The sequence below is a fragment of the Hylaeus anthracinus genome, unplaced genomic scaffold (genome assembly GCF_026225885.1).
Source record: "Hylaeus anthracinus isolate JK02 unplaced genomic scaffold, UHH_iyHylAnth1.0_haploid 4, whole genome shotgun sequence".
In the NCBI taxonomy this organism is placed as follows: Eukaryota; Metazoa; Arthropoda; class Insecta; order Hymenoptera; family Colletidae; genus Hylaeus; species Hylaeus anthracinus.
The window spans coordinates 12,330,443-12,341,658 of NW_026535289.1; the positions used below are offsets into that span (position 1 = coordinate 12,330,443).

The 11,216-nt window shown below is 39.8% G+C and overlaps 2 protein-coding genes across 4 annotated transcripts in view; one reads left to right on the plus strand and one right to left on the minus strand.

Annotated features, from left to right (window-relative positions):
• LOC128894640 (transcriptional activator Myb) overlaps positions 1-6,541 on the plus strand; it is a 42,544-nt gene extending 36,003 nt beyond the window's left edge. For both annotated transcript variants that reach the window (XM_054156505.1, XM_054156504.1), the window contains exons 4-10: positions 286-607; positions 722-1,049; positions 1,145-1,614; positions 1,743-2,059; positions 2,142-2,231; positions 4,789-4,914; positions 5,074-6,541. In XM_054156505.1, coding sequence (XP_054012480.1) covers positions 286-607; positions 722-1,049; positions 1,145-1,614; positions 1,743-2,059; positions 2,142-2,231; positions 4,789-4,914; positions 5,074-5,208 — 1,788 coding nt within the window. In that variant the 3' untranslated portion in view covers positions 5,209-6,541. The remainder of the gene's footprint in view (positions 1-285; positions 608-721; positions 1,050-1,144; positions 1,615-1,742; positions 2,060-2,141; positions 2,232-4,788; positions 4,915-5,073) is intronic.
• LOC128894669 (RING finger and CHY zinc finger domain-containing protein 1) overlaps positions 6,371-11,216 on the minus strand; it is a 7,837-nt gene continuing 2,991 nt past the window's right edge. The window contains exons 3-6 of one of the 2 annotated variants that reach the window (XM_054156574.1): positions 9,366-9,683; positions 8,970-9,248; positions 8,801-8,891; positions 6,371-8,733 (exon numbers count right to left, since the gene is read on the minus strand). In XM_054156574.1, coding sequence (XP_054012549.1) covers positions 8,645-8,733; positions 8,801-8,891; positions 8,970-9,248; positions 9,366-9,683 — 777 coding nt within the window. In that variant the 3' untranslated portion in view covers positions 6,371-8,644. The remainder of the gene's footprint in view (positions 8,734-8,800; positions 8,892-8,969; positions 9,249-9,365; positions 9,684-11,216) is intronic. The other variant, XM_054156575.1, reaches the window with a different exon arrangement.

Genomic DNA, 11,216 nt, shown 5'->3' on the forward strand with positions numbered 1-11,216 from the left:
CGACACGATGGAAAATGATTCCAAACACGACCGTGTATAATTGAAAATTGTCCGATTGTGGTCGTGTTTGGACATGTTTTCATTTGGAAACCCACGCGCAAATTCATTGTTAACGGACTCATAAAAAATTATCCTTAATTTATAGAAACAAGGGAGGCCACACGAAATCATTTGCGATGAACAAACGGAAATTCTCGACTGTTCTTAGAGAATACTTTGAAAGCCTGAAACCCGTAAATGGCAGAGTTCCCGTTCCCCCCTGCTGATGATTGGCGATATTTACAGGAGGACGAAAAAGTGGTAGAATTAGTGGAACGATACGGCCCAAAGAAGTGGACGTTAATTGCACGGCATCTGAAGGGTCGCATCGGTAAGCAGTGTCGGGAACGATGGCACAACCACTTGAACCCAGGGATCAAGAAAACCGCGTGGACAGAGGTGGAGGACAGGATTATTGTCGAGGCTCACCGCAGGGTGGGCAATCAGTGGGCTAAAATCGCCAAATTGCTGCCAGGAAGGACGGACAATGCGATTAAGAATCACTGGAACAGCACCATGAGGAGGAAGTACGAGGCGGAAGAGGGGAGGTCCATCACCGGAACTAGAGGTTTTTATCGTTTCCCTGTTCTTAAAGTAGTCACGCCAAGTTGAAGATGAATATTCTAAATATTTCTGTAAACTGCATAAAAGAGAATTGTTGAAATTATTAATTTTCTAACAGGGAGAGGCAGAAGAAAAACTACCGAATCATCGGCCTCGTCGAAAGACGTTGCTTGTACCGAGGAGGACATCTCTAGTCACGGTCGTTTGAAACCACCATCGACGAGCAATGAAAGTGCAACGACTATGATGACCGTGCAGGGTCATACTCTGGACATCGACCAGCTGGACTGGACCAGGGCCTGGGAAAATCAACAGAACAATCAAACTTACCAGAGTCTTAATCTCAACGAACGCACGCACAACACCAATTCTCGGTTGCAATCCCCTTCGAAACAAGGAACTTCGTCGTCCAGAGTCAAGACTGAATCGATCTCGCCATTTACCAAGTACGTTGCCATCGCCACGTTTTGACTAAAATAAGATCGCATCGCTGGTCGGTACAAGCGAAGAATCATTATTTGATACATGGCCCTTTTTGCAGGTATTTTGACTTGCAAATACAAAGTGAATCCATGGGTTCAAGGAGTTCGGAGATAAGACTAGTGCCTATGCCAGATCTAGAAAAGATGTCGAGCAATATGACGGAGAAGGAGAGAAGCAGTCCACCTCCTATCCTCCGTCGACGTAGAAATACTCTTCAGCAAAGAACGGATACTCCTGACAGTGGAAACCAGTCGGATTATTTGATAATAACCCAGCAGCAGCCAGAACAACAGGAACAGCAGCAGCAGCAGCAACAGCAGCAGCAACAACAACAGCAGCAGCAGCAGCAGCACACTGGCGATAACACCCCATCCACACCCATCAAACAACTGCCATTTAGTCCGTCGCAATTTTTGAACAGTCTGAGCCCTGAAACATCTTCGTGGCCGCGGGCGAGTACCCCCAAGGGAAGCAGTCCTGGTCCCCTCACCACGCCACAACCCACTAGTTTTCGAAGAAGTCAGAATGGTAAACTTCCGTTGAAATAATAATTTAAGTACTCCCCCCATATTCGACACCCTTAAAGATACAGATAATCCGATAATGAAAGACACTTATAAACTGAATATTAAAAGCGTGCATACTTACATTTCTAGACGGCAACACGCCGAGGACGCCAACGCCGTTCAAGAATGCTCTGGCGGAGCTGGAGCGGCGTAGCGGCGCGACTACTCAGTTACCTGCTACCCCAAGTCGTCTCGATGCCTTAACCGAGATCATTAAACAGGAAACCGACCGCGAGAGCTTAGCAGGGACCAGTGCCATTCTTCAAGACTCCGGTTACAGTACGATACGACGACGGGGTAAGGAGAACAGTGCTCCTGGTGGAAAGAGAGCGCGCAAAGCACTCTGTCAAGCCTGGGCTAACTCTTCTCAGGATAATTCAGAAATGAGTTTCGTTGTAGAAACACCAGTAAGTTGGATAAATTATATTTACGAATATCTTCGCGCAGAAATGATTCGATCCATCAATCGACTCTCTTTTCTCCTTCCAGAGTAAAAGTTTAGACACGTCGGTATTGTTCTCACCAGCATCCATGGCATTGGAGGATAGTTTCCTCACAGCAGGGACTAGTCCCGTAAAGGTAGACAACCACGTCCATTCTAATCAAAATCAGATTCAAAATCAACCAGCCCTATTCTGGTATTATTCCCGTACCAATCGCCTTTAGACACGCTAGCCGGCCTAACTTTCTTTGTTTAACAATCTTTGTTTCTTTCGTATCTCCTGGTATAGTGATTCAATTATGCCTGCCTCTTGATAATGTTATGCCTCCTCGCTTCTATCTCTTTCCATCCTTCCCCATTCATTTTTTTTTATTTTTTTTTTATTTTTTTTTTTAAACTAATTTATGGCTAAACGTTAAATACCAAGGCGCGGGAAAAATTATAACCTCGTTATCTGTTCTTGCCGCCATGGTATCGTCCAATCCAAAGATTATTAGCGTTTTTTTTTTTTTCTTAAATTGTAGGTATAAAGTAACATGACTAACATTAACGACGTAAATATCGTTTGATTTATTTATATATATTAACTTATTCCAACGACGCATATGCTTTCCCTGTTAAATTATTTATACGTAACGTTAACGGTGCGTAGCTATTTAGTGTAACTTACGTTCATGGAAGTAAAGAAATGTGTCGCGTTAATCTATTATTTCTTGTCGTAAAGATTAAAATGGCCGCGTTTAGTGGCATTCGTGTACTTAAGTTATTAATTGCGTGTATACATTTTTATTACTTTGACCGAGCTTCGTCGTTCGTCACTGTTCTACATTGGAAACATCCGTACTGTTTATTTTCAATGAAACGTGCATACAGTCGGTGATGTACGATCGATATTGTTTCGTTTTTGTTTGCTTCAATCACTTATCTCTACCGTCGATCTATTTCATTGTGAATTAAATTACGGTTACGAGTACCGCACTCTTTTCATTATTTTTTTTTTGTCTTTTTGTTGACGTTTTCTTTTTTTAAATCGTGTAAATTATTCGTTTGCTTTGAGGACGAAGTGAACTGTGGAAGAATCGAACCCGGTGAAATTGCTATGTTGATTAGCTATTTAATGCTATTCGAAATACATAAGGTGTTACAACAATCGTGTAATTGTGGTACATGTACACTTTTTTCTACTTGTATATATAAGAACTTTTTATAGAAAAATCAATATAAAAGTATGGTTCCCGTCAGAAATAAGAAACCATAGTACATTCCATGAAACGATCAACCCTTTAAGGACGGGTATTCTATTCTAGCCTAATCGCGCAGGACGCAAGATAGAGGAAAAATAAATTATTTATGCAAATCAAGTTTTGAATGGAATCGAAAGTCCTTGTAACAAAAATTATGTACATAATATATTCAGACTTTATTTATTATCGAAATGTAATATATGTAGAACCGTCTTTAGAGCAGCAAGATATACTTAGACTTAAAGGGTTAGGATCCACGTATTACAACTATCGTAACAAAGTTGTAATATGGCTTACCAAATTCTTATAGTTAAATTATGTATTTGATTCGTACTATTTGTAAATTTGATACGCTTGGTTGTAAATTTGACCATCGTTTAGTGTAAACACAGTCGAATTAAGTACTTGGTACGACGATACTTTCGTTCGTGTATAAAAACTAAGTACCGTGTAAATTAAATAATGATATCATGGAACGTACTACAGCATCTTCTCGTTCTGGTACAACCTGTATAAACAAGTGAAACCATCTAATCGTACTCTTCAGTGTGTTTTAAATGAAAAAAATATCTTACAGTTTCACTTTCGTCCGTCAAATTTTTCGTTCGATACCAACACGGAAAATATTTGTAAAAAGGAAAAATGTTTTGCTTTTGATAAATCACAAATACGTGAAATGTGTTCGTATGTATAGGTTCCATATATATATATATATAGAGATCTATATATACATACGCACACATTGAAAAAGGAAAAAAATATAGCGTCTTTAAATATTTATTATTATATTAATATATGTACATATATATATTTACATATATATTTTTTTATTCCTTACGTAAATAACGTTGAGTTGCCGCATGTTTACAACTAACTCGAATGTAAAACGTCCCTTGTATACAGGCCTGGCCTAGCGTACCAAAGCACCACACCAATCCCCATCCTCGTTCCCTCGTCTCCTGTGTCCTGAAACGACCAAGTCCAAAGACAATTTGTGCGGCGGCTCCCAGCGGTCGGTAAAATCGGTATCTCTCGAGATCGTGCGACGAACAAAAAGAGAAAAAAAGATTGCGAAAAGACCTAGTCACGATCCACGGTTCAAATGTGGGCAAGTTCGTCTAGCGATTCGTTCCTCGCATTAAAAAAAAAAAAACAAACGAACATCATATGTCGTGTAAAGGCCGAGCCAACGCAGTTTCGTGATGAGCCTCTTTGAAGTAAGCTCCTCCTCTCTTGTCTCTCTCTTTCTCGAAACGTCCTATCTGTCTCCATCTCTTTCTGACAATCCACCTTACAGTTCTCGAACAGTCATGCGAGCGACCCTCGAGACTCGACGTCGAGAGCTTCAATCGTCTCGATGATTCTCGATTAGAAGTTTTTTTCTATAAAAAAACAATACAAGATTTTCTTTTATATCGCCGGCTGTAGCTAGTGTGTCTATCCTTTCCAGACCTCCCACGACTTTGCGTCCGTTCAACGGAAGCCTAATGCCAAGAGGGCGATCACATTCGACGCGTTCGACAGTCCCTGCTGTATACTCAGCCCCCTGCCGCTCAGGCCAGTAAAACGCGCCAAGGTGAGTTTTGTTTTTTCCTATCAACGCTTCAAGGTTCAATGAAAGCATGCACAAATAAAGATAAAATTGGTCAGCCCATCGAGGTCGAATTGTAGATCCGAGACAGAATCTAGCTATACTCGTATCCAAATAAAAGAGCAAAATTCCTTTTCGTTGCAGCTACAGTTGGAGGCGCAATGGGTAACAGTGGCCTGCGGACGCACGCGTGATCAGCTCGATATGACGCGAGCTGCCCGTCGATTTCTCAGCAGTCATGGATACCTATCGCTACGTCCTCGTTCTCTGAATTTTTAGAGTCTTTCCGGAAATGTCGGAGAGAGAACGGGGAAGGCTCGGTCGCACATCGTGGTACAAAAGTAAAACACGCGACGTTTGAACTAGTCGTAGTTAAAACTATGCGGCGCTTCCGTTTAAGGAATATGGCCTTTCTTTCTATCGAATATTACGCGAATCTGTCGAGTGAATTTAAGGAAAGAACGAACAGGTGAAAATACGAACGTATTAGGAAATTTTACGCGGGCTGAAACGACGCGGTGTGCATCGGGGCATGCTCCCAACGTGCGCTGTCGCTGCGGTCAAACCGAAATTTATCGACCAACATTTTTCTAGATGACAAATTTCGTGTAACGAATAATTAATCAACTTGTGATCTGTTATACTTTGTATAAAATTCACGATGTAAATTATGTTGATTAAATGATACATCTCAAGTTAAACGAATCTTAAGCTGATAATAAATCGTTATATAGAGTTTTTATCATCTAAAATAGTGTCTTAATTATACCGAGATGGTATACGTTAAAAAATTCAGTACCAAACAAAGAAAAAAAGAATAATTAATGTACATAAGGCGAATTAGGTATATGTTCGAACCTAACCTTGACGCCGTAATTCAAATACAATTCTGCCTATCTCTGCAAGTTTAAATATATTCTAATATGGTCACATTTTGCATGAACGATTAAATTAAGTTGACCAGACTACAGATGCCCCGAAGCACATCGTGTATCCAAGCCAGTCGAATTCTAAAAAAAAAAAACCACGGTGCAACCGAAATTGCATCCAAAAGGGGAGGAAATGTCACGTTGCTTTACCTAGACTTTAGTTCGCAGTTTGTTCTCGGCTAAGGTACGCGACAAAGGACATTTCTGCCTTTTTTTTTTCTCTTTTTGTGGGTGATAAGAAGTTGCTACAAAATGACGTGCGCATTCCCTCGTGTAGCACACGAGGAAAAACACAGCGAGTTTTTCGTGGAAAGTTATCGTATTTTTTTTATATCGCTGTAAACATTGCATGTGACATTGCAACGTTTACATTCGAAGAAACGTGCATGTGGATCATGAATTCGACATTTTTGTTATAATTTGTTACAATCAACATTTTTTGTTATTTTGTTTTATAAGCACACCGGGTAGCGACTTCTTGTCACGTTCGTGCGAGAAAACGTAAGATAAAAAAGACGAAATGATAGCCGGTTTATTTGATACATATATATTATGGTATATATTATATATAATATAAAACAAAAGCATTATTGCGGCCGTTATGTACAAAGAGCCTTTGTAACTGGTATTTAATTTACAACTGAATAATAAAGACGTGATGAATAATCACACTAAAAAAGAAACATTGTAATTGCGTCTTAGATCTGTGTTCTACCGCAACGTTGCGAAACTCTTAGGTCAACGATACGCAATAAAATGTTCCAAAACGTTACACGAATAGATAATGACGATAGTTTCATTTTCAGGTTACACCTGAAACGTTACGTTGCTGTCTCGTGTAATCTTGGAATGCCATGGAATGGATAAGAGGTAAATGCCGTCATTACCAGCTTGGTTCCTCGTAGATTTAAAGCCCAAGGAGAAATCATATAAAATTTCACGATGGTAGTCGAGGTATGTCGGAATGCGTTTGACCGATTCAAACTTTCTTGAGCTACAAACATTGCTGTTCTATTTCTAATTGTATATTCTGTTAAAATTTATCGCCCGATGACGCGCATTTTATCGTGTTTTAGGGTTCGAATTACGGCTACAAGATCATAATAACGTTTCACGAATAAATCAATGAGCATTTAACGTGATACGCTAAGGTTCCCCTCATACATGCGTTTCTAGCATATTCGACGTCATGCAAAATTCTCGATGAAATTTTTACAATATTTGTCAGAAAGCTATCAATTAGACTGCATACTTTATGATCTGACCTTATCTTTCGATCATACTACCTTAACGTGAAACAACAGGGTGTAAGCTACTCTCTTAATTCTCTAATAAGAACGTGCTCCACGTTCCCTTGAATTCTAATCCAATTCTACATTTTCAGTTCGTTAACCTATAACGCATATCCTTTTCTTTAGAATAATCAACGATCCAAGACGAAACTTCATTAGCAAATATTTATCATACAAAACTGGCTGCATCTTACATAACTAACGGATTATAAATTTTGGTTTACGGCGTGTAACGCTGGTATGAGCGTTAAAAATGCGTGTGATTAATCTGCAGCGCTTTTCTTCGAAAAAGAGATACCAACGCGATACAGGATGTTTGTATCATCGTTTTTTAAGGATTTTGTTCAACTCTCCCTCTCGTTCGAAGAAGACGCGTACTTATAAATGCGTGCACTAAAGAGGTCTAAACATATGCACAACATTACAAAGTGCACAATCACGAATGCTTTTTTTGTTGTTGTTATTTCGTAATAACAAGGTGATAATGCCCGATAAAATTCGATAGATGAATGTCGCATAGTCTGATTACGCACACCTCTGTCTCGCAGGCAAAAATCGGTGTATTCGTAAATTCTGAAAATCTTGTCGGTACGTCAGTTATGTATCGGCTTTCACGTCACCCAAACTATCTGAGATTCCCCCGCGCATTTTTATATATATATATGCAAAAATGTCACACATCAAGCAGACCCGAGAATGATCCTTGACTAGATGGCGATCTTTTCGAAAATTGCGCTCATGACAATAAGATTCCATTAACGAATAGAATGCGTCTTATTAATAATAATCTCATTGTTTTCTATTTCTACGGTGTAGTAGCTGCGTAATATAAAATCTCAGGGATCTATATGCGTGGTGGTAGTTATCATAGAGGAACTCTTAGCTGTCGATTATAACAATAGCTAAAAGGGATCGATTTTTGACTAGTTCACTAAACCGGTACACGTTTGTTGTTCATTTAGCATTTACGAAAAGATTGCATCGAAAAGAAAAATCACGCATCGTAAAGTGTAAATCTATGTTTGTACAAATGTATATGTGTATATATATTATTTGTGTATATAAAAAGGAAAAAAAAAGAAAGAAAACAGCGCGAGAAGAATTTTGGGAAACGCGTGACACTGTCACGAAACGTCTTGAACCTATTGATATCACTTCGAAATACTGTTATCAAGCGAAATTCTTGGCGGACAAGAAATTTCTGAACATTCTTAAGGATTCGAGTCTCGCATTGCGATAATTTTACATGATTAGTCGTTTTCTTTACGTTTGACGTCCGTAATGTAAATATTCAATGATCTCTTCAACATTTCACATTTTTCGTCTCCTAACAAAATAGCTTCTATAAAAACTTGAAAACAATCAACAGAAACGTGTAAATTCGCTAAAAACAAGTAAAGAGGTAAATGTCTTGCCCTACTGTCTCTTTTAGAAACATCCTCCACCTCCCAAAGGGTGACGATTTCTCGGAAACGATTACGCATCCTCTTCACTTTAACACTCAGAGCTCTGGCGTTGCGATTTCTCTTCGTCCCCCGTGTCCGTGCTGCCACCAGCTGTCTCGTCCAACGTGTCTGGATCTGCTAACAATTTTCACGTAATGTTTGAACATGCTACGATACAAGTTGTAGCGGACAATTTCCTACTTACCCGGAGATGGAGAGCCTTTAATTGTGCAAGTATTGTAACTCCCGCAATTTAAACATTTCAATCCTACGACATGGAATGTTACCGTCGACTCCTGAAATATCGAAAATATTCGTGATTATTAAACGTATTAATAATGCACGGAGAAAACAGTGTCCCAGATATAGCTTACCTCGTGACAGTCTTTGCATAGAATATGGACCTTGTAATCCTTGTATTCTTCTGGCATCGGTGTCAACGATACTTCCATGTCTAAATATCTCCATAAGTCAGTCATATCTAGCAGTGACGTTTGGCAAATGGGACATGCATAATGTCCCGAACGTAACAAATCCTCGAAACAGGTGCGGTGCAGCAAATGACCGCATTTCGGAATGTGACAGGGTATACGACTCGTGTGAATATCCTCCAGACAGACGGGGCAATTTGCGTGCGATACATTTTCCACGCACTGAAAATTTCAGATAGAAATGAAAATTATAATCAACACCTTCAAATATTTCGTAATGGAATACATTTGGAATGTATTTGATTAGGTTCGAACACTGTCTCTCAACGCTTTATTTACCGTGTGTCTATTTTGTAACTGAACCGGCAAACACATGTTGCACTTGGCACAGTGGAAGAATCGGTCGCGACCGCCGACCCTGCATATCCCGCAGCCGTCGCAATGATATTGATTCTTGTCCTCGTCGTCGAAGAGGTTGCATTCGAGACAAGTGTATTTGCCGAATCGGCAATGACAGTTCTGGCAAGTGGCTTGCACCGGCTGACGGGTGTCGCACAGAACGCATATCAGTTCCGTGACTTCTTTCCTGTTCACCGTGTGAGTCTCCCGTTCGTCGTGGCAGTAACGACACGTGTACACCTTGTTGCAGCAGGGTGTCTACAAAACAACGAATGATCGCCATTAGAATTTACTTTGGTTTAATTCAATTCGGTGGTTTTTAACCGTCGATCGTAAATCTTTCGAGGTACGGATTTTAAATGGATTTTCATCGCTTCGATCGAATGCGAATACGTCTAAAATTTTTATTCGAACGCTGCGAAAGTGTGTCCTTGACGAAGCTAGCTTGGAAAACGAAGGCTTCGGATAATAATCCAATTAGCCCCCGTATGAATCCGTCCTTGATCCTTGACCCTTTCAACATTGCAGGCGCTTATAAGCGTTCGGCGAATGTACCGATGGCGCGCAGAGGACACGACAAATCGTTGACATCGGAAGGTTAGTGGCATCGGACAGTTTAAATATTAACCCTTTGTTGCATAGCGTCCTGCTACATGTCCAGAACCTGTTGCGTAAACTTGTTTAAAAAAAAAATCTTTCGTATGGATTTTTAGCGCATTTAGCAATTCTTTAAATATGATCGATTCGTGGTATAATAAAAAATTTCCATCCGATAAGTCGTTATCTAGAAAAATAGGCGAAATCGGTGGCCTGGATACCCGTCAAGTACAACGTAAAGCGATGCTACTTTAATCGTAAGCCTATCTAGATTACACACAGCGCCGTGTTCTCTTGGACAATGTTTGAGGAACAAAGATTCCTGCGTGTTATCTTTATGCTTCTATATAAACAATGGAAATCGGTGCAAGCAAACACAAAATATCGAGTCATGAGACAATTCGTGGACTGCCGATCGGCCATTAGATTAGGTACGAGTATCGACGAATCTTATTCGATCGCACCGCAATCATTTCCATTTTTTTTTTTTTTTGTCTCATTCGAATATAACACAATTTTGAATGTATTTCACTCAATTATTTGATCGTGTTTCTATAAATAGACAATCTAATTTCATAGATATTCGTGTTGTAACAGCAACGGAGCAACATGAATCGTGCACAATTCGATAATGTAACATAAAACATAAACTATCGCGCATGTATCAGTTATTAATAAAACGAAAGAAACTTTTGGGACAACCTAATATCTGTACGAGGTGGCTATTTACTTTTGTGAATTGCTTTTGATAACGTCTCTGTTGCTTGAATCCAATTGAAAAATGACAAAGAATTATGGTACGACCGAATAATTGCGCCCTTCTTTTCTCGGACGACGCAGAAGCACTGGCTTGTAGAAGCGCACTACGCTCTACTTGTCGCAGCAATTGGTAAGCAACACTTTGAAAGAGGACGGCTTGTTACATGCACACTATACAAGGAGAGCCCATCGATTTGTTTGCTGCAACACACGCGACGTATAATCACGAGCGCCCGCACATGTACACGCGATTCCAATAGCGTAGCTAAGCGCGCGCAACGCTGCTCTCCGTATTCTTTAAGAAACGATAAACAAACGTTAGGGGTAGAAATTAATTCTGTGCCTCAGCGATAAGCAAAATACAATGGCTACCAAGTTCGTATAAATACATTCCAATGACCATCAGTTTCAGTCTTCGTACTTTAACGTATCAAT